General features: G+C 34.3%; 1 protein-coding gene across 16 annotated transcripts in view; it reads right to left on the bottom strand.

Annotated features, from left to right (window-relative positions):
* Nucleotides 1–24,272, bottom strand: part of Trpgamma (Transient receptor potential cation channel gamma) — a 141,536-nt gene that overhangs the window by 10,107 nt on the left and 107,157 nt on the right. For 12 of the 16 annotated variants that reach the window (XM_074139930.1, XM_074139928.1, XM_074139921.1 and 9 more), the window contains 7 exons: nucleotides 18,654–18,787; nucleotides 18,437–18,563; nucleotides 17,139–17,334; nucleotides 15,331–15,525; nucleotides 12,687–12,728; nucleotides 8,916–9,099; nucleotides 4,639–4,833 (listed from right to left, as the gene is read on the bottom strand). In XM_074139930.1, the coding sequence (XP_073996031.1) occupies nucleotides 4,639–4,833; nucleotides 8,916–9,099; nucleotides 12,687–12,728; nucleotides 15,331–15,525; nucleotides 17,139–17,334; nucleotides 18,437–18,563; nucleotides 18,654–18,787 (1,073 nt within the window). Of the gene's footprint in view, nucleotides 1–62; nucleotides 3,892–4,638; nucleotides 4,834–8,915; nucleotides 9,100–12,686; nucleotides 12,729–12,900; nucleotides 15,526–17,138; nucleotides 17,335–18,436; nucleotides 18,564–18,653; nucleotides 18,788–24,272 lie in introns of those variants that run through there. The other 4 variants (XM_074139932.1, XM_074139934.1, XM_074139933.1 and 1 more) reach the window with 4 other exon arrangements.

Here is a 24,272-nt window from a genome sequence, read left to right as displayed (position 1 = left end):
TGCTTACTTCAGATTGACTATGTTTTTTGGGTGAGTTTTTTTTTTTAAAAAGATCTCTCGTGCTAGAATTTAATTTTATTTAGATTAAGCCAACATTTTGAGTTCAAAAAACTGCACTAGCCAGAAGGAGTACTGCTAGAGTTTGAATTCTTTCCTCAGAACGCATTAACAAAGTCAAATAAGTTTTATTACTGGCAGAGCTCAAACTTGAAAATGTATTTAATTAGTGACAGGAGAAAACAAAACAAAACATGAAATTAAAATTGTACGAATAAACTTGTGCAAAAAATAATAGAAAATTTAAATTTAAAAATATAAATACAAATTTATTACTCTCAAATGTAATATTAAAAACCTCTATATCGGGCAAACTTCATCGGTCGGGGATGTACTAATATAGAAAGACTTGCAAGAAGTTTGCGTAAATGTAATTTTTTGAATCCTGAAACGATAGGGTACATGGAATATAAACAAATTAAGTGAAGACTTGAGGATGCATGGCAAGTGTGAATGGGTAAAATTTTAGAAGAACTCGTTCAGAAATTACAAAGACGACAACAAAAGATTATTTTCTTTTAGAAGAAGCAGTGAAAGAAAAAGGAAGAAAAATTCTTCTTCAAAAAGCAATTTTTCGTACACACAATGAAAAAAACTTCCACGTCAAATATATGTTAAATTTGTATAGTATAACAATCTTTATGGACATGATGGCTTAGCATTTATTTGGAATAAATATCAGTTAAGTCTTGTTAACCTGGGCGAAGATCTCTAAAAATCAGGCTGCTTTGAAAACCACGGGTAAACTTCATTAAAGCTGGTAAAGGAATGTAGAAAAGGACGCAATGTTTTGGATAAAAGAAAGAAGTGAGGCTTTTCTGGGTTCCAGAGCAACTGGGAATCTAGTATAATGAAAAGGCAGATAAGTTTAGGAAAGTGGTTTCTTCTCAAGCCTTTGAAGGCCCAGACAGAGCCTGAGTGGACAGTCTCTGTAAGCTACTGGCAAGCAATCATCTTGGGGTTTGCAAACCCACGAGTACCAGCTCACACACCTTGAGCACTCACCAAAACAGCACAAAACCACACATATTCTAAAAAGGAAATTATAGAACACACTCAAGGGCTCCCTTCCGTAGATCACTGGCTTTTCAGCCAAGAGGAGTACATCTCTTTAAAAAGTCGTGGTACTCCAGCGCTTTGGAAGTTGGGCGTGGGGTTAACACCTCCCGTTACGAATCGAAAACCAGCAAATAGCCGGACGGATTTAAGGTTGCAAAATAGCCGAAAAAATGGACTTTTAAGGTTAGCTACTGATGTCTGGCAGAAGCTTGTGGGCGAGGCCCGGGTCTTTTAGACTGTTGTGCCATGGATAGATCAATAGATAGATTGGACTGCTAAAATCAAAGAGTGGCAATTAAGAAAAATAGAAATGAAATGGCGCCAACTTAATTCTTACGCCCAATCGCAGAAATTTATGTATAGCCTAAGGATTCTTTTGAGATCTTTAACTGGAGCAGGATAGATCTAAGAAATCTTGTGGCGCTTATTTATTACCTGACATGCACCAGTGGCTAGGCACTATGACAAAAGTGTAGAAGAAACGCAGTGCCTACAGAGTTGACGGCACACTATCTTGTCGAATCTTCGTGCAATAGGATTGAATGTCTTTAGAGTGAAGAGATTCAGTAAATTCAGCAATAAATTTGTAACGAGACTACGTAGAAGATTTAGTAGCTATCAGGATAAAAATCGATGAGGCGTAGAGTTTTCTATCGTATAGGAAAGGGCCCACTCATGGCTTATGGTTCTAACGTTCTTCGACTTGAGGCACCCGTTTTGAATAATAAACTCACCAATACGCTATCTGTTTGATAAACATCATTAATTGTTGATTCCCCAACCCCTATTAAAGGTGATTTACTCATTACTTATTGGTTTATGCACATAAACTGAGAATTTTTAAACGTTTAACTTTATCCCTTCTGGGTGGTGCACTTTTTTTGGCTCGCAGTCCTTTATCACTATCTTTCTATTAAAATATTACGAATATATTAGAGATTTTCAACTGGACATCAAGCAGACCCTTGGCAGACTCAGCCCAAAGCGAGCAGTTTTTCACACACAATGAAAAAACTTCTACTTAAATTGTATGTTGATAAGAATGATATAAGAATTTTAGCATTTACTTGGAATGAGTTTTCTAATCTGAAATCCTAGTAACTCCTTACACAGTCTAGTGTCTAACAAAGCCAAGCTTACTATGAAAGTTTTAATTACAAGTCGCATGCCCTATTCTACTGTGATCTAAAAATGTTTTAGAGCTCCTGAGGAAGGGTGTCCAGCAGTACCCTGGACGTAAAAAACAGTAATGGTCTTCAGACACTCTGCACAAAAATGCAGGCATCACTGATAGGCCAGAAAATAACGTCTGCAGCTTCACCTATTTCTTCAAATTAACTCCGGTTTGACTAATTTACGTAATGTACGTAATTCTCCCTGGCTGGCCAAAATGAAGCATCTACCCGTTTATTGGTTGAAAATTTCCGTGGTCACCATGCGAACAGCTATAAAACAATGCTTTTTCGAGAAAACTCGAAAAATCTTAGAATGATGTTCCAGGTAGTAACCATGGTAAAAGTGTTATGTCCGAACTGTGCAAATTCAGAACCGAGGGGACCATAGAATTAAGTAGGGATCACATTATTTTGGTGACTGCAGGGTGCAGTAAGTTTAAAAAACACCTTCACAGGGTAGGATTATGTGACCCGAAATCTCTGAGCAGGCTCTGCCAAGAAGAAATAGCTTCTCATATCCTGTTTGATTGATGAGATTTTTGACCCTGCTGCCAGGAGAGTTCATATCACAATTATAACTAGTTAGATCCTGGATCTAGTAAGAAGGGACTTGCGTAACTCCTAACATAGGTGATGGTACAATAAACTTCTCTGGCTGCGATGCCTAGGGGCCCAGAACCTACCATTTGTCATAATAGTAAATAATAATAATAAATAGAAATAGTGAACTATTATTTATTTCGAGCATGCATAGAACTAGACCACAAGACGAGTGATGGAGATAGTGATGAGAAAGAGACGGAATAATAATGATTTCAACGTTAGTAAAAACTACCATGCCAAATATGTAATTAAATTTACAATTCTATTCTTCCAACAACTAAATATAGATTTGCCCAATTCATTAGCCATTTCATTCTAAATGATTTCACTTCTATGCATTTTATTTAAAAATATATTATTAAAAGTGTCTAAACACTAAATCAAAGGAACTAAAAAATGGATTTATCAATGATATAGAAAATATTATCCTGTTTACGTTGATGACCTGTCAGTAAGGACTATTTACTAAATAATTTAACTAGATCAGCTGGAAAAAGTAGGCTTAATGGTACAGCTCTAGAATAAAGAGTGCAATGGCGGAGGACCTCCACATTGGCCTTAGGTGGTATTGGGTATAGAGTTGGTATACTCTTCATACAACATTTAATGTTCACTCAGGATGATGTAGTTTTCTTCCGTCATTAAATAATTTTTACTTTATCAACAGTAGGTACTGAGAATCTTTTATGTTTTAACAAAAGCAAAAAAGTAGATAGCCGGCGCCGACAGAAGCCTGCAGAAGATAAAAAATTGTCCATATTAACCAATAAGAAGAAGAGAAAAAAACCATGCCATTGGTATACCAATCTGTTGAATATCCTGCGCCTGTATCCTGCGCAGAAAAGACTACTGGAGTTATGATTTCTCTTTTTATCAAAGAAACATAGTTATATTACTTAATAACTTGGACAGAAATACTCAGCCTTTAGAGCCGTCTGAGTGGCTAGACCGGAAGTGTGTATTCCTGAGCCCGCAGTCGGCGCCGATGTTCAGATCTCTAGAAGAAACAAACACTGGTATTGAATGTAAAAAACAAAAAAAAAATTAGAATATAAAGTTAGTGCTTAGTTAAAATTATAATTTGGGTTTTAAAATTTATTCTATTTATCCTGTTTCTTTTAAATGCCAAAAAGTTATTTAATTCCAAATAAACTTTGTGTTTCTCTTACGATGGTTGGCAGGGAATCTTTGTTTGCATAAGATCAACCCATTAAACAAATGTTGATATTCACTATATCTTATAAAATCTGTCAAAAGTTATCAGATTAAATAGTTTTTCCAACAAGCCTCACCAAGTTCCAAGACCAGACAACAGAGGGATAGAAGCATTCCACTAGCTTTGTTGGATGGAACTTCATGAAGTGGTGCAGTAATGTAAGTGACAAGAACTGCCAAACATGCTGAAGATTACCTGATTTATCTGTTTCCAGACCATTCATAGATTAAAGAAAACAAACTCTCTAGAAGTTGATCATTTTGCATGACACAATGTTATTAAAATTAAAGAGAATTTTTAGTTGCACCACTGTGGCTGCTATAATTACAAGAATGAAAAGTATGAGATTAATTATAGCTGAACTACAAGAGGTTCAATAATAAAATGAAGATGGAGATCTAAGTAAAGGAGCGTCTGCAATGGAGGTTAAAGCATTTCGCATATTGCTACAGACAGAAGCTTGCTTTCTTTCACTAGTTTGCTTTGGAGAAGAGCTGGAGAGAGGTTGGAAGCTGGACAGACAGTTACCTAACCGTGCCGAGTTGACGAGGTTATCGTTGGAGGAGCTCTTCTGCAGAGATGCAATGAATTCAGCGACGGGAGGCGGTAGTCCGGCGCCAGAGTTGGGCGAGCTGGGAGGCGGAGCGATGTTGAAGCCCTTCATCAGCCGACGCTCCTTCTGCCTGTTCTTTTTTCCGCCGGCACCTTCAACACCGGCACCAACTTACACAAAAATTTCTTATTGTTTACTAAAACAACAAGCATTCAAGGACAATATGAGTCATTGGACGGCTAGAAAATATACGAGTAATAGAAATATCTGAGCAAGTTGTATTTTTGGCAACATTTTAGTATATTCAGAAGTCGAATTGGATACTAACTACTACCACTACCCCTCTGCTCTTATCACTCAGCGGGGTTCACGTTGGCCACCACAAAATATTAAACATAAAGTAATCTTTATGTTTAATGCGGTTGAAAGAATTTCATCATTGATTAATTGTCATTCTCTTGATGGGTAGGGAAAAGAAATGTACAATTTGAGCTACCAGTCACTCTTAAGCTCACTGTTACACTATACATTGTTAAGTTCTACACTATAAGTTCTAAAGGAACTCCAAAACGTTCCGTATTTCCGGTGAAAACTGGATATCACGATTAGATGACACGATCACAATAGCTTGCGAGAAAGTATGAAGTTCTCGTCCGGCCCATTGGCTCGAATTCTCTAGTAGCTGATTGGTCCATCAAACACACTTTGTATCAGTTTTATTATCTGTTAGTTGCAGTTAATTAGGAAGTGATAATGAGAAGAATCCAATTTGAGCATCAAATTGGCCAAGATTGCTATGGACACCAATTTTAATGCTGCCGGCCCAGATCATTGTCATAACATGATGTCCTTTCAGATTCTCACCACTGTCAAATTTGCGGGCTCTGATAACCTACAAAACATCCTGGTTAACTTGAGATCACATTATGAACTTAGCATCCAAAAAATGATATCTAGCTCCAACTAATTGGATGAAAGACTATGGCTAGCACTGGCTTATCAGATCTTTGTTAGCCAGGCACCGAAAACTTACATCGAACGGTGGTCCTGTGAAGGCTAAAATTTCAAGAATTTATGCGACATTAATTCGTAGAATGAATATTCAAAAATCGTAATCTTAAGGTCTGAAATGATCGCGGACATAATATAGTTGAAAGAACATTAAATTTGTATGGGGATAATTTCAGCACATACTTAGGTATGCTTAATGAGTTTCTGTTCTACTTTTGGGATGCCATATTGCTGCATATCAGACCAATTCGACCGCTGATTATATTATGTGTAAATTAAATATACTTTGCTTTATATTTCTAAAAAATGTCAATTAAATTACACTCTTTTTCTAGCAGGTTAAGCAAGAATTATAATAATAATAAAAACGAAGAAGCATTCAACCCTATCGACTTGAATAGATAAATTTGGTTAATTCTTGGAAATTTATGAACTTTACCCAGAGTATTCATTAATGAATCTTCCCATAGCAATGTAATTAGTTCTAAAATGTCTGGAGTTGGCCCATATTCAGCAAGTCTTTGCTGACACACGTGTTTGCTGACTTTTGACTATTTCTTTTCCTTCTTTGTTTTGTTACATTTTAGAATAAGCTTTGTTGGGCGTACTCACTATAGTCTGAAGTCCAACTGAAGCACATACTTTACTATAAATAAAAAGTAGCTACACGCGAGATTTGAACTGGGGATCTCCTACTACAGATTCACGCTTAACCAACAACAGCCGCCTCGTCAAATTTTTATTTTGATAATTTATTTTTTAGGTATTTTATATATTTTTTTTATCTGTTTGTTTTTCGATTTTTGATAAAATTTAGTTAGACAGGAATGGCAGAGATAAAACTTTTCAGACTGGTTAGGTATATTGGATTCTCAGAACTGGCGATCCATGTTAACAAAGTATGGTAGTATTTTTAAATTCTAGTAGCAGCTGTTTTTAGGACTGAAGATTCTGAAACTTTTGCTGAGAAACTGCTCAATTGAAAATGCTTTTTCCCTTATGACTTGGTCTTTGGATAATGAGCGGATAGAAGCAGCTCGTAGCTAAACGGTAACTTCGAAGCTGAAATGGTTTATTAGGAAGGCTATTGTCTGCTGCTAGATTGAACCCAAATGGTTGGCAATGTAAAGCAATAGCAGCATTGCAGATTGAATAGATTCAGTCGAGCAAGAAGGTAATTGATGATAATCAGTGATCGATTTTTTTTATCCTGCTGTGTAAAAGTTAGATGGTCCAGTGAAAAGAATCTCGGTAATAAGTGCAATGTTAATCCGCTTGTCACTTGGATAAATGCCCAATTTTTCTAAGTAGAAGTTCAAACCATGCTAAAGGTGATAGAGAGTGTTCAGATGATGATAAGAGTTTAGAATTGAGTCGTGTAACTCTAGCGAGAAATGAACAATGAGATGGTAACATGAGCCGTTTTCAAAAGCTCCACATCAGTATGCCTGTTGCTGGTAGATGGTTAAATATCTTGGAGTGTCAGTTCTTTAACAGCAAGTAATGGTAAATGAATTGTTTTTTTTTTTAGAGGCGTTACTACGAGGTGGTGTTACTCGTACTTGGTAACATGGTCGGATTCTTTCTTTCTTCGAATAATTTCTACTCCTTAAAATACAATAGTAGTAATTCTTAATGAATTGTACGTTTCTTATAATTGTGCCTTGAGACATAGAGCACATGTGGCAGGAATGTCTTACACTCTAATGGTGGTTGCAAACCTGGATATTTCTCAAAGCTCGTGTAGCCTTGAATCTTGGACAGTGTTAAATACCACCTGAAATGCCTTATTGCTGGCACCTTGATTTTGGATATCGAACGTTTGTTACACTTCATTAAAGAAGGTACTTTAAAGAAGGTAAAACCTTAAGAACTTAAAAATTGTGTCTTTCAAGGTCATCTTTTATTATTTCGGTAGGTGCAGTGTGATATGATGGTGTCTAATTACAACTCAAAATGTTTTTTTAGTATTCATTCGGATAGTATGAAACTCTGCCTTACTTGTTTGTTGATAGTGTATTGCGATTGCGCATCGTTTTATTGATTTTGTGGATACCTTCAAGCTAGCTAAACTAGATTTGCATTCGTAGAATCTGATCTTAAAAGACTGCTGAGTCCTGTGCAGAATTCTACACAGCTTGATACATTTTTAATGAATACATATCTGTGAATATGGTTAGTGAACCATTCGTCGAGATTACAGCTGATGTTATTTTCACTATTGACCTGTAAAGCTAATATGTATTGTGGAACTGGGTTCGATTCCCGGTCCTAGGCCTTGGATTTTATTTAATGGTTAATAAAAGAAAATTACAGTAAAGTATGTTTGCTAGTCGCCTCCGTCCAGGACACCTAATTGGGTAGTTGGACGTAAAGCCCGCCTGAAAAAATAGGCAATTACTTTACTTTATTTTTTTATACAAAACTGAAATTTCCCAAATACTCACCCCTATTCTTAAAATTTTCAATATTACTTTAAGGTCTAAAAGGTATCCTTCAGATTCTACATTATTTCACAACTATTTATAGAGAAACGTTAAATTGAAACTGAAACTTTTAAATTCAAAGGTGCAACTCATCCTCGCTCTAAACTGATCACTTTATATCGCCAAATTTAATCTGACATCAATATTCATTTTTTAATTAAATTAAAATTTTATTTATGAAAATAGGTTCAATAGTTTAAGAACTATATTGTTTACGATAAGAAATCTAACATTACTTACGATTGCCATACTTTCCCTTATTAAGATGCAACAGCAAGATGGCACTTGTTTGTGGCACTTGTAGCAGAACTCTAATCCTCTTTTCCTGCCATTTTTTAAGGATCGGGCAAAGATTTACAATTGTTAGAAGCATTACCTTTCTCTGCTTCTAATGTGTTTACGGTATCGAGATTTACAAATAGTAAAACTACATAAAATTTTGAATTAAATGATACTTCTTTCATTAAAACCGGTTCAGGCTGTTAAACGTATTCAAAATAACTAACTACAAGAACAATTTCTGGATTCACTTTTATTGCACCATTTTCTCGAAATCTATTTGATTTGCGTTGCTGCATAAAAAAACTTTAGAAAAATGAGGATGTGCTATTTATTTTAAAGAAAAGTTTGGAATATTATTTCATTTAGCGAAAGAGGGAAAAATTGAGAGAAGATTTAGTTTAGCGGGATATGGAATGCACAGAAGAAAGAAGAATAAAAGGGCGAAGAATAGAAAAAAGTATGAGTATAGATACCAGTGGCAGAGCCGCTGGCTGTGGTGGTGTTCATGCCAGACTCCTTGAGGATCTCGATCAGCTCGCACCTGAAGGCGGAGATGTCCTGCTTGATTTCGTTTACGTCATCCTCAGTGACACCTTCATTCTCCGCCTTTCGCTGTTCCACTGTCACGTATCGCCTCACTAAGTTCCTCATGATACTCTATAAATAATCGTCCACACACTGTACTCATTGTTAAGTCATAAAGTCGTGGTTTCAGTCAAAGATTGTGCTCCTTAAAATTGGAGTGCCCTCGAAGAAATTTGTAAAGAAATATTTTAAACAAAAATAACTTCTTTCAAAATTGTTGTTAATGCATAAAACAATAAAAGCGTGTAACAGTGCATTCTGAATGGTGGCGCTACTTCAGAATAGAGAAACAAATATTTATGCAGCATGCACAAACAACATATCTTTATTTTCACACTTTTTGAAAAAAGCAAAAAGAAAATATAATAAACCAAATTGTATTTGGAATACTCCAAATTGGTATAATATACAAAAATTTAAGCGAGAATTTCTGCAATTAATTGATATTTCTTTAATTATTGTGAAAGCTTACACTCTAAAAATAAAATTAACACTCTTTGCAATAATCCAGTTAGAGCCAGTCTGAAAACATTCTAAACAAGTGATGAAAATAGAAAATTATTACAAAATTGTTGTAAAGAACATAAATGTTTAATAAGCGATTCGTAATGGTATTCTGAAAAGCAACATTGATTTATTTGACAGTGAAGTCACGTTTGCATTGCGCAACTATTGCAGTTTGCTGTTTGCCAAGGGACGCCTTGTTCAGGATCATGGCTTCACAAATTATGATAAGTTAGACAACTAACTACAGATCAAGGCTTTCACACCGCACGCATAATGACAACTTGCCATTAATTAACTCGCCAACAAGTTACAAACTTATACAGGATGTTCCAGATTGATATAGTCTCAGGAAAGCAAGTGATTCTACAGTTGAATTGTGGCAAACAAGTTAATATTAACAATGGCTCACTTGTCTCAACCTTTTGCCTGTGAAACCTTTTTATTCATACTTTTTTAATTCAAATGACTCAAAAGTTTAGGACGCTATTTTTATTAAGTTGATAAGAGGTTTATTTTATTTATTAAAACTATTTCTCGCTTTATAATTATTTACGTAGAAGTTGTGGCATATGTAAAACAATGCCTATATTTTTTCAAGCGGGCTTTACGTCCACTTACCAAATTAGGGGTGGACGGGGGCAATTAGCAAGCGTACTTTACTTCGAATTCCTTGCATTAACCATTAAATAAAATCCAAGGCCTAGACTGGGAATCAAACCCAGGATCACGCAATACATATTAGCTTTGCGAGCCTCTCCAATAACCGCTCGGCTACCGTGGCGCCTTTATTGTTTATGCATCATATTGTACTGGAAGGACTTCCTCTTCGTACAGAGCTTTGCCTTAAAAATAATTAAGTAAGGAGATACAGATATATACATACATATATATATATATATATATAAAAGGAGAGATTTGTGAATAATTAAACAAAAAATAAGGAGGTAACTTCTCGAAGGCATTCATTCAAATCACTTATATCAACTCTTTCATCCTGGGCAAATTAGGTGAGGAATCCTCATTTCCTAAGCCTATTTCAGTCTGTAGAGAGGACCAGATGAAGGAGTGAAGTGATTAATAACAATAAACTAAACTCTGGACAATAAACTAGTAACTCTTACTCTGTTATGCTCTCTCAAACAATTTAGTCAAAAACGCAAATATTTTTATTAAATCCAGTGACGAATAAAGAAGAAAAATAGAAAATTTTGGATAAGTCCAGCCATGTGGATGCAACCAAAGTTTCAAATAAGGAACAAGAGTATAGATTAATGAAAAAGAAGAAAAGAAGTCTGCTGACCATACTGTGCATTATGTGAGGTAGACTATGAAGCGAGGTACATTTGTGGAAAAAGAGAACAACCTGTCATAATCGAACATGCCTGCTCTTGCTTCAACAATATCTGGCGAGGTATTCAGACATTAGCGAGAAGCGCAGTGGCGGGGGAGGGGGACACCGCAGAACATCATCAATTATCATTGGTCTGATGCTTAGGAGACCTCACTTATTAAGTGAGGCACTATTGGCTAAATCATGCCATCGATAGTAAGCCCATTCATGAGATAACCAGCCAATAGTTCACAAAACATCCCTTCTTTTAGATATATTTTCAATAATTGGAATTAGAAGTATTTGAAAGGATAACAGATGAAACAGATGATTTAGTGGCGTCTATTATTGTAACATGAAAACTATTCATTAAAACGCTTCCAAATAGTCAGCTTTTCTACCCCACAGGCTATTATCTACACTTTTATTACATTGATTTGAAACATGAAACACGATATTTGAGAACAGAATATCGTACATATGTATGTTTTAATACCTTTTTAAGTGAACCATATGTACATTTTCTAATTATTCACGGAGAAACACCTTGCTAAGGAACTCAGAACACTAGCAGAAGAATCAGACAAGTAGTTACTATCAACCAGAGCCACCTGCTAGCCCCTATATTCTCAACCCATCCTTCCTTCAGACATTTGTGAGAAATTTTTAATCACTTTTATATTACAGAAAGTTGGAGCGGACACCTAGTTCGGATCCCGCGTTTGACTACTTTTTATTTGTTAGAAAAAATTGTTTATAGTAAAGTATGAGCTTCCACCCCCGTCCACGACATCTAATTGGTAGTTAGACGTTAAGCCCCGCCTGAAAAAATAGGCGATTACTTTACTTATTATAGAGAGTTTTACGGGCAATGAAACAAAGTGACCAATAAAGTCACTAATTGCTACTAAGTAATTGACTCCCATAGGTTTGGCTATTTAAGATTTTAGTTTTCTAATGCTAATCTGCATTATGGAGGCAATTTAAGTACAAGTGACCAATTATTTAAAAATGTGATTGGGTTCCAAAAGTTGATTGTACGCGACATATCACATGTTAGAAAGACATCCAGCGTAAAATGTGAGATAGAAATTGTAAGTGGAAGTCCAATTTTCCTCTGATGATGGAGGATAAGCAGAATTAGGAACAAAAGTACCAGCTTGATTCGTTTTCGTTATTAATCCAAAATTGTCTACTAATTAGTCTACCAATTTCAAATAGGTCTTTTAATCGAATCTTTTTGAAAAAAGGTCGTTTTACATAGTTTGTCCGCCGATGTCCACGTAAATGAATATTCAGCGAACGAGTAACAGTTTTCTTCGAATTTACGAACAAAATTAAGAAAAATCAATCAAACCTTAGTGAAACTACGACTGGTTCCATACTTATGTAATAGTTCTATCTAAGCTTGCATTTTGAATAATTTCTTTCAGATATTAGAAGGAAGCTAATTTCATCTTCATCCAACTACCCTTTTTGATTATTATTATTTTTTACTAAAGGAACCAATTTAATGAAAAGATTTTACTTTACATTAAAGATCTCCTAAAAAATCCAATTTTTTTTTTTGGCATCAGCTTTCACTCGTACAACCACAAAATTTAGCATCCACTATGCACTAAAGATGGCAAGGGGCTAGCTAACTGCAAACTAGATTTTGCTCATGAACAATAAATAGTAGTCGCAGCTTAAACTATGGATATTACTAGTTAAATGTAAGCTATTGATATTAACGGTGTCCCCAAGTGACAAAGTAAGTGGTTAGAAAAATCACATAAAAGTTAAAAAAAAGAAAAGAAAAACTGAGGGTAGAAGTACTCACTTGGTAGCGGAAGTCTCGCTCGCTGGCCTGCTTGGCCTTGCGCTAAAACAAATTGAAGGAACGGGTGGGAATTAAGGACGGGTGAGGGCAGCCAAGTAGGAGGGACACATCAAGCTTAATATTAGATATCATCCAACTAGTTATTCTACTCTTCATATACAGTTTACATTTATTTTGCTTACATCTTCCAGTATCTAATTTACTGCCTCATAAATAATAGCACAAATCTTTTTATCTTTATTGAAATTTTTACAACTGTACAGAAATAAATGCAACAAGTAAAAAAAATGACTCGTAATAGTCCATAAATGAATGCGCTGATAGGCTTAAGGCCTACAAGCACAACACACCGACATTACTGGCGTGAACGGCAGCCATCCAGCGATGGCAGTCGTAATATGCCATCATGGCGGGAAGTTCACAGCTCTCACACTAGACGGTTGACGCTACAAACATAGTTGGTCGTGAGGCCACCGACGTTTTAAACGTCGTGGAGGATTAATTGGGAGGGTGGAGGTTGAGAAAGCTTGAAATAAAGGATTCTGAGAGAGAGTAGTTGGGAATGGATTTTAGGAAACCGGATATGGCCGAGTCGAGGGGAATTTTGAGGTCAATTATAGTAGTATGGTTAGAGACGAAGAAAGGATCTATCTTTAAGTAGGGTGAGTAAGATTTTGGATTGTAGGGATTGGATGCGATAAAGGTTCGAATATGTGGCTGTTCCGTATAGTTCTATTCCGGGGCTAGTAGTGAGTAGTATAGCTGTCTTTTGTTACGTAAAGCCAGTGTCGAATGTTTGTCTAGTAGTTTTTCCAAAGTTTATCTCTGTTATGTTAATTCAGTTCATTAGCCGAGTATGAAATTCCAGGTTAATCGTTTCTCGAAGTACAAGATCTAAGAATAAAAATTTAATAAAACACAAATCTAAGAATAAAGATCGTGCAAAGATTATTTCGAATGAAAGAGGTAACAACCCCTCTCCTAAAAGTTATTCTTTCACCTCTCACGTAAATTCCAAAAACACGTGATAGGAGAATTTGAGTTCAGTCTACCACTTATTTATTTAAAAGCATGAGTAAGTTAGTGAAAATTCTTGGATCAAATAACTGAAGGCCAGTTCAAATGTAAAACCATTTTTAATGCCGTTACTATCAACCTAAAAACAGCTAGCTTCAGGAATGTACTGAAGTGGCCATTCTATACGTATCACTCACCTATAGATAACCATTTGGAATAATTGTTCGCAATGTGCACCATACCACAGAAGTAAGTGAAATTAATGAGTCTCTTGTAAAACAAGTAACGAACAAAGCAACAAACTTTTTAAATATGTTTCAACCCGATTCAAAGCGATAAGAATGTAGGGCTTGCTAAGCAGCAGCCAGCGAAGCACTTGAAGAAGAGCGCATGGTAGGAGACTGCCGGAAATTCCTCTTCAAACTGAAGTCTGTCTGATGGTTATTATCTGATGTCTACGTATACTTCCCAGACGAAGTGACTAAAGCCCTTCAAGGCATGAATGTACCAGAGAAGTTTACTCGGACTTACACATCAATATGGACCCAGCTACCGCAAATGACATTCGTAGTGGCTAGCTACTGCGTAATATCCACCCAGTAACGAAACCTTGCCTCTCCTGGAAAACTAGATACTCTCTAGTTAATCTTTTTCTCGATAGACAATCTCAACTAGAAATGAAAACTAAAAGATGTATTCAAGGCCACAGATAATCATTCTGGTCACCATCGAACTTCAATTTGGGAAATGCCAAACCTTTATATAGAAAACGGAATCAAGCCATACAGAACAAAATTATACCATTTCCCTACTATATTACAAAAGTTACAACCCACTCTACATATTGACCTTAAATTCTATGCGTAAAAACTAAACTCAGGTCGAGGTCCATCATACCTAATATTATTATATTAGTTCGGATTCGCAGTGGTATAAACTTATTGAAATGAAATACATTTTTAAATTGCTCAAAATATCTTAATGACTATGATTTGGACACATAACCTACCATGAGCAGAGGTAGGTAATAGCGCACATCTAGGCACAGTAGAAGGAATGAACTTGATCTGCCATTAGGAATGACGACCATAAGGAATGTTTAACTTAAGGAAGTCAGCAATCCTGGAAATAGATTGAATTTTAACACGCAACAGAAATCAATGGCCAAACAAAATGGATACTTGTTTTGCAAGTTGTTTCCAAATGAAACTACCAATCCGGCCATTCTTAGATACATCGGTAACTACTTACACGTCCTATTACACTATTATTAGTTATGAACGTTACTGTTAAATTGGTTACTATTAGATTAGTATAATTTAGTTAATGTAGTGTTCGTTTATTCTTAGAGCGTCCTTAATTACTTGTCTGCAAATGTATGCTATTTGAACACAGTTAGATTTGTTTTCGGTTTTGTTGATTCATTTTCAAATTTTCCGATAAACTGAAATAATTGAAAATAATAATTCAGACGGGATGACAGTAGAAATCAGATAAATGTTAAATAAAAACTGATAATTTTATCGGATTTTTTGGGAGGGCTGTTTATTAAGCCTAAGCCGGCGCCCAATTTATATTTAAAAAAAAAATTAATTGTAATTTGGAGGTTTCAATTACAAGTTGCTACCTTAATAGTGCGCATATGTTCTTTTTTAGCAGCTCGACTTTGGCCACAGAACCTTCTGTGCAGCCACATTAAAAAGTACCAGACACTCTTAGGCGATGGAAGCACGTTGAACGGGGGCGGGACAGTGCCTCCTTCCTCGAAGTAGCTGATCCACAACCTAGACCTGGCAAACTTCCATTCGATATCTGCCCTCTCCTATATAAAAGTATTCCATCGTTTCATCATATATCATACTTTAAACCAGGAGCTAGCCTGGTTTTAAAAATTAAATGAACATAGCAATGTAGACAGTAAATAATACTAAACTAAGCTAAACAATAATAAATAATAACTGCAATAAACATAAGAGCATTTGGCTAATAAAAATTAAATTGGTAAATTACTGTTAAATTGGTTTGATTGGTTTTTTTCATGCCATCAACCACAACATAAACTATTATATTTTATATTATTTCAAAAAATAAAAGGTATTATTACCACTACAAGAATTTAAAATTAAATTTTTGCATCTAACTGCCTGTTATAAAATTTTAGTTACATAATTCCCGATTCAGTATCAATTGGAAAATTAATTCCGAACTAACTTAATGTGGGGCTTTCAAGCAGAAAATGTAACAAAAGGTGTGTCCTAAAAGGTCTGACTGCAATTGTGCGGACTGAGAGTTTGGATTCCATCAGTATTCAAACAAATTTTTTCCAATTTTTCGTCAACTGTTTCTCAAATCTCAAAACCAACATCAAAGTTAAATATTTGGGACTTACAGAGAACCAAAGAGTGTACTGACTAACAGTTAAGGAAATCACAGTTTAAAATAGTGTTTTAAGCCGTTTTTAACGACTTTTAGCACAATTTAAAAAAAAATTCATTCCATCAAATTTTGTCATAGGCTGACATGAAAAATTGCCCAATTCAAAACCGAAAATAGTCTATGATTGTTGATAAATATTAATTTGTGCAAAACTTTCACTAGTTTCCTCTTTCTAAAACCAATTGTGTGTAAGCATAAATGTTACTAAACATAACCATTATTTGGATTTTGGTCAGAAAATGTTTAAATTTAGTACAAGGTTTGAAATCGGTTTGATTTCTGACCTGATTTCGGAATACCAAACTCACTGCGCAAACTCCGTACTTCAAACCAGACAGAAGTACTGAAGGAATAGACCTGCTTAATACTCAAATTAATATCTCTCATTATTATTAAATAAAATAAATTTAAACAAAACATGACTGAAACCGGCAATATTCTTTCTTCCTTTTGGATTAACGAATCAGTCCCCGAAAATGAGGAACAATACTCTAAAATAAATTTAAACAACTTTTTCAAATGCACTGAATTATAACTCTTAATTTAGATAGACATATTACAATTAATGCTTAGGTAATCTTCTTTCAAATCTAAGCAACTTTTTTTATAAATACAATGGTAATTAAAGAGATATAATTCTTTGCCATTACTCAGGTAACATAGTTTGTTTTTTGTTTTTTTTGCCGGCGCATCGACGTCTATGGCCATTAGCGCCTTTGGTAACATAGTTATTACAAATTTCTGCTATTGTTTTGTTTATTTTTAAAATGCATTTGATTATTATTCTTGATAGAAGTCAATTTTACCTACAGTTTGAAGTTCATATTTTGAGATATCCAACTACTATTAACAGCTTTTATTACAAATTTGACTACAGCTTTTAGAATCAAATTTATTCATAATCGCATACAATCTGACGTCACAAGTATTACTGTATGCTCCATTCTGTTTACCAACTAACAATACTGGAAATAGCAATAAATAAATAGTTTTACTAACCGATATTAGCTGATAGGAATGATTCATCATGGCAATCAATAGGTTCAGCAGCACAACTATATTGATGACTGAGTAAGTTCCAAACATGAGCATGCCCCAGAATCTTGTAAAAGTTTTGATGCCTGCCAATTCAAAATTGTCTAGGTCAATGAGGCCGAACACTGCCCAAAACAGTGTCTGCGAAGTTTCAAATAAACTAAAAAAAAAAAATTTGTTATCAGATAGGTAATCAATTATTATTTACATAACATGAATACTGCGTGGCAACCTATAGGAGAATCTAAGTCCCACATTAGTAAAATTAAATGAAAATAATTAAAATTAAAGTTGTTTATTACATAAAACTTAAATTTCCAACGCTAGCAAATGAGATAAATTAAATTATAAATTATCCTGTTTGATAGACAGCAGCTGTTAGACACTAAATTATTGCGTATTATTGCGTAATCACTTATAAGTGCTTGATAGTTTTGCAGCAGCTGTTGTATTAATTGAATTATTTCTTATGATTACCGAATAAAATTGTGTATGAAAAATAAATGATGTTGTGAGGAAGCACAACGCCAATCATCTAGACTGCAGCAGCAGGGCACTAGATTAGCGTTGTGCCGGATAAAACTCTCGAATGCCTTTCTCAGACTGTTATTCTCAACGCTCAACCGCAAATTTTCACTAATCCACAAATTCAATCATCGAATATTTGAAGCACTTTAAATTCTTATCTTCATTATACTGCTTTACACAGAAATGTAAGACAAGCGAAGCCTTACCCAACTGTTCCCCAAATCCGGCCTTCCAAAATAGCTACAGCCAAAACACATTAGGGAAACCTCTACTTAAATTATATTAGAGGCTCTCTTTTAAAGTACATCTAACATCATGAGAATGAGCATCGCCAGCTACAAGGAAGCTAGCAGATAGAAACTCTGTATCGACATGAAAATAATTGATAATAATTGTTAAAGTAAAAAAAAAGGAGCTAGGTTCAAGGCAAATTTTAAACCTCAGTTCGATAGAGTAATGAAATGCAGCCAGTTCGTTTACCCGGAGGTACACAACCTTTTAAAATCCTTGAACCCGTAGAAGAAGGGCCAACTTGTCCCATCCACTAATATCATATAAAAGCCTATTTTTCATTTGACCACTTATTACTTTAGTGGAACCATTGGTGGCAAAACCGAAGAAAAAAAATTGAATGTCGTTCACCGAAGAGGCTAGAGAAAGTTTGGTAATTTGGAATTTGCATGAATATGATTATTACAAGCGGCCAGCTATAATATTGGAAAGAAATCACCTACTTGGCAAATCTTCTCCAAACTAAACAAGCATCCGGATCATTCGGATGCCGTGGATCGAACGTTGTTGTCGCATTCGGGCACCTTTTCTTCTCCATATCCGCATAATACCACAATAATTGGTTCATACCTTCAACAAATATACAAGGAATGTATACAAAGATATTTTCATCTGAAATGAAATTAATAAACATGCTAATTAGATAATATTGTGACTAACCGCAGGAAAATGCAAAAAGTACGAGTACATAGAGGAAAAAGAACTTCATGATGTCCAGCACCATTCTAGAAAGAGATACTTGCAGCGGTCCAAGATATGGGTTTACCGAGAATATGTACACCAGTTTTAACGAACTGAAATAACAATAACAATGTCAATATTGTTACAGCATTTACTGAATTCTATTTATAGCTATTCTACTACAAAAATAACTAATGGACATAGAGGTTATAATAATAACGGTGGAAATGATAGTAACGGTGATAACGATGGTAATAGTAAAGGGGGGACTAAAAACGAGTAAGAATCCAACAAATTTAAAGCAATAACCCACATCGTATTCTTTATAGGTTTTTTTAAATAATGTATCATATAGATAATAATATATTGTAATTTAAAGCAAGACTTAATATGTAATTTCCAGTAGAGGAATAGTCGCTAGTGTCTTAGGGCGGAATTAAGATTCTCAGACTTAGTTTCAAGAAGACAGTCACAATAAAGAATTGGGTGACTTTTCTCAAGTAGTGACTGAACTCGCCAGATCAATTGTATGTCCTGTAATAGATAATTGTAATTATTTGTGTTCAATCACTCTTCTTCTGCTATTCTATTGCAGTTGAATCGGTGACTCCCTCTATTCTATCAATTAGGAGAGGCTTCACTCACTGTTATTTGCAATCAAGCTTTTTCAGATTAAAGAAATACAATATGTTCAGAATACGAAAAAGAGATAGATTTCTTTTTGTATACAGTTGTAGGAGAGATAACCATTAATCTTAAAATCGGAATTTATTAAATAACATTTATACTCTACCTTACATTACATTTTTTTATAGCATATTATTGGAAAACTTCAATTTTTACATATAATTTTCGGAACGGGGTTGTGCCGTTATTTCCTTGCTGGGAATATCAATCTTTATTTAGTATCTATAACCATTATGAGAGATAACAGTTATGAGAGGAGATAGCGGGACCTCACTCAACTCAGATGTCTGAGTAATCTGTACCACTTTCTGTAAGTGAGAAACATGCTTCACACACACACACACACACACACACACACACACATACAGGGTGGCCCAAGGTATTGGGTACCATAACGACTTTTTCTCGGAAACTAAGACATGTAGCTAGAAAAAAAAACTAAAAAATACGTGTCCCTAGTTTTTTGTTAGAGATACAAATTTAAGTTGTAAATTTTATTCAGTGCTTCCAGAAGCGAGATACAGGCACCAACTTCATTTTTCAAACGGGGAGGTGTGGTTTTTATTTAAGAAATAGATTCCTCTATTTATTTAAAGAAAAATTTACTTGAACGGTTTTTTTTCTGTGAGCAATGTTTTACAAGTTATGAATGAAAATATGATTCTTACAAGAAATTTCAAAATTTTATGATTGAATAAGAAGAAAAGTACTACATATTTTATTATAAATTTTACTCCTCATTAATATTACAGATCATGCTCGAAATGGCCTCCACCATTAGAGATGCATAGACATGCTCTTCCCTGCCTTTGAGGGAAAAATTAGTAAACCAAATTTAAATCGTATTTTTCCTAGAAATAATTACCTAAAACGATTGGCTAATCCATTGGCGAACGGATGGGTGAAATAGGTGGACTGTAGCTGATGACGTAGTGACACCGTAAGTCACTCCCTCACCAATAAAAGCATGGCTATCCAGTACATAAAATGGTGCTCTTTCACTTTCATTCAATGATCTAGATTTTACTTTCTTTTACTTCAGGAAAATATTTCGTTAACATTTTTGGTTCTGCATTATATTAGAATTATGAAACCGGAAATATAATTTTGAAAACCTGTTTATTTTGGACGTTTTCACGATATCAATTTTTATTGCATTATTCGATAATTTATAAAATACCTACGGGAGAAAAATTAGTAAAAAAAATTTAAACAGTATTTTTCCTAGAAATAATTACCTAAAACGATTGGCTAATCTCATTGGCGAACGGGATGTGCGAAGTAGGCGGGCTATAGCTGATGACGTAGTGACACCGTAAGCCACTCCCTCACCAATAAAAGCACAGCTATCCAGTACATAAAATGGTGCTCTTTCACTTTCATTCAATGATCTAGATTTTACTTTCTTTTACTTCAGGAAAATATTTCGTTAATTTTTTTGATTCTGCATTACATTAGAAGTATGAAACCGGAAAGATAATGTTCAAAACATGTTTATTTTGGATATTTTTACGATATCAATTTTTATTGCATTATTGGATAATTTATAAAATACCTATGGGAGAAAAATTCGTAAAAAAAAATTAAATAGTATTTTTCCTAGAAATAATTACCTAAAACGATTGGCTAATCTCATTGGCGAACGGATGTGTGAAGTAGGCGGGCTATAGCTGATGACGTAGTGACACCGTAAGTCACTCCCTCACCAATAAAAGCTCAGTTATCCAGTACATAAAATGGTGCTCTTTCACTTTCATTCAATGATCTAGATTTTACTTTCTTTTACTTCAGGAAAATATTTCGTTAACTTTTTTGATTCTGCATTACATTAGAAGTATGAAACCGGAATGATAATGTTCAAAACATGTTTATTTTGGATATTTTTACGATATCAATTTTTATTGCATTATTGGATAATTTATAAAATACCTATGGGAGAAAAATTAGTAAAAAAAATTTAAATAGTATTTTTCCTAGAAATAATTACCTAAAACGATTGGCTAATCTCATTGGCGAACGGATGTGTGAAGTAGGCGGGCTATAGCTGATGACGTAGTGACACCGTAAGCCACTCCCTCACCAATAAAAGCATAGCTATCCAGTACATAAAATGGTGCTTTTTCACTTTCATTCAATGCTCAAGATTTTACTTTCTTTTACTTTTGGAAAATATTTCGTTAACTTTTTTGGTTCTGCTTTATATTAGAATTATGAAACCAGAAATATAATTTTGAAAACCTGTTTATTTTGGACGTTTTCACGATATCAATTTTTATTGCATTATTGGATAATTTATAAAATACCTATGGGAGAAAAATTAGTAAAAAAAATTTAAATAGTATTTTTTCTAGAAATAATTACCTAAAACGATTGGCTAATCTCATTGGCGAAACGGGATGTGTGAGGTAGGCGGGCTATAGCTGATGACGTAGTGACACCGTAAGCCACTCCCTCACCAATAAAAGCACAGTTATCCAGAACATAAAATGGTGCTCTTTCACTTTCATTCAATGATCTAGATTTTACTTTCTTTTACTTCAGGAAAATATTTCGTTAACTTTTTTGGTTCTGCTTTATATTAGAATTATGAAACCAGAAATATAATTTTGAAAACCTGTTTATTTTGGACGTTTTCACGATATCAATTTTTATTGCATTATTGGATAATTTATAAAATACCTATGGGAGAAAAATTAGTAAAAAAAATTTAAATAGTATTTTTTCTAGAAATAATTACCAAAAACGATTGGCTAATCTGATTGGCGAACAGATGTGTAAAGTAGGCGGGCTGTAGCTGATGAAGTAGGACACCGTAAGCCACTCCCTCACCAATAAAAGCACAGCTATCCAATACATAAAATGGTGCTTTTTCACTTTCATTCAATGCTCTAGATTTTACTTTCTTTTATTTTTGGAAAATATTTCGTTAACTTTTTTGATTCTGCATTACATTAGAAGTACGAAACCAGAAAGATAATGTTCAAAACATGTTTATTTTGGATATTTTTACGATATCAATTTTTATTGCATCATTTGATAGAAAATCAAATACCTATGGGGGAAAAATTAGTAAAAAAAATTTAAATAGTATTTTTTCTAGAAATAATTACCAAAAACGATTGGCTAATCTGATTGGCGAACAGATGTGTAAAGTAGGCGGGCTGTAGCTGATGAAGTAGGACACCGTAAGCCACTCCCTCACCAATAAAAGCACAGCTATCCAATACATAAAATGGTGCTTTTTCACTTTCATTCAATGCTCTAGATTTTACTTTCTTTTATTTTTGGAAAATATTTCGTTAACTTTTTTGATTCTGCATTACATTAGAAGTACGAAACCAGAAAGATAATGTTCAAAACATGTTTATTTTGGATATTTTTACGATATCAATTTTTATTGCATCATTTGATAGAAAATCAAATACCTATGGGGGAAAAATTAGTAAAAAAAATTTAAATAGTATTTTTTCTAGAAATAATTACCAAAAACGATTGGCTAATCTCATTGGCGAAACGGGATGTGTGAGGTAGGCGGGCTATAGCTGATGACGTAGTGACACCGTAAGCCACTCCCTCACCAATAAAAGCACAGCTATCCAATACATAAAATGGTGCTTTTTCACTTTCATTCAATGCTCTAGATTTTACTTTCTTTTATTTTTGGAAAATATTTCGTTAACTTTTTTGATTCTGCATTACATTAGAAGTACGAAACCAGAAAGATAATGTTCAAAACATGTTTATTTTGGATATTTTTACGATATCAATTTTTATTGCATCATTTGATAGAAAATCAAATACCTATGGGGGAAAAATTAGTAAAAAAAATTTAAATAGTATTTTTTCTAGAAATAATTACCAAAAACGATTGGCTAATCTGATTGGCGAACAGATGTGTAAAGTAGGCGGGCTGTAGCTGATGAAGTAGGACACCGTAAGCCACTCCCTCACCAATAAAAGCACAGCTATCCAATACATAAAATGGTGCTTTTTCACTTTCATTCAATGCTCTAGATTTTACTTTCTTTTATTTTTGGAAAATATTTCGTTAATTTTTTTGATTCTGCATTACATTAGAAGTATGATACCGGAAAGATAATGTTCAAAACATGTTTATTTTGGATATTTTTACGATATAAATTTTTATTGCATTATTCGATAATTTATAAAATACCTATGGGGAAAAATTAGTAAAAAAAAATTGTAAATAGTATTTTTCAGTATAGCTGAATCGCCCCTCGTGTCGATATAACACCATCAGGCATGTAAAGAGATTTCTCGATATGCAATTTGATGGGCGTGTTATATCGACGCGGGAGGCGATTCAGTGGCCACCTCGTTCATGGGATTTGACACCTATGGGCTATTTCTTTTGAGGTTACCTGAAAAACAAGGTGATTATTCATAACTTTTTCTTTATTTCCTTATTTCTGCTTATCTAAAAGGGTTTCTAAATCTAGGTGTATCAGAATCATGCCGGGATTGCATCTGTTGATGAACTAAAGCAGAGAATAATAGATGCGTGTTACTCGGTTAAGGCCGAATCTATTTCTTTGGCAGTAAGGGACAGTTGGCAGGAAAGAGCATGTCTATGCATCTCTAATGGTGGAGGCCATTTCGAGCATGATCTGTAATATTAATGAGGGGTAAAATTTATAATAAAATATGTAGTACTTTTCTTCTTATTCAATCATAAAATTTTGAAATTTCTTGTAAGAATCATATTTTCATTCATAACTTGTAAAATATTGCTCACAGAAAAAAACCGTTCAAGTAAATTTTTCTTTAAATAAATAGAGGAATCTATTTCTTAAATAATAACCACACCTCCCCATTTGAAAAAATGAAGTTAGGGCTTATATCTCGCTTCTGGAAGCAACGAAAAAAATTTACAAATTAAATTTGGATTTC

The sequence above is a fragment of the Rhodnius prolixus genome, unplaced genomic scaffold (genome assembly GCF_049639745.1).
Source record: "Rhodnius prolixus isolate KJV_2025 unplaced genomic scaffold, Rpr scaffold_6, whole genome shotgun sequence".
NCBI classification, from domain to species: Eukaryota; Metazoa; Arthropoda; class Insecta; order Hemiptera; family Reduviidae; genus Rhodnius; species Rhodnius prolixus.
This window is presented reverse-complemented; position numbering and strand designations above follow the sequence as displayed.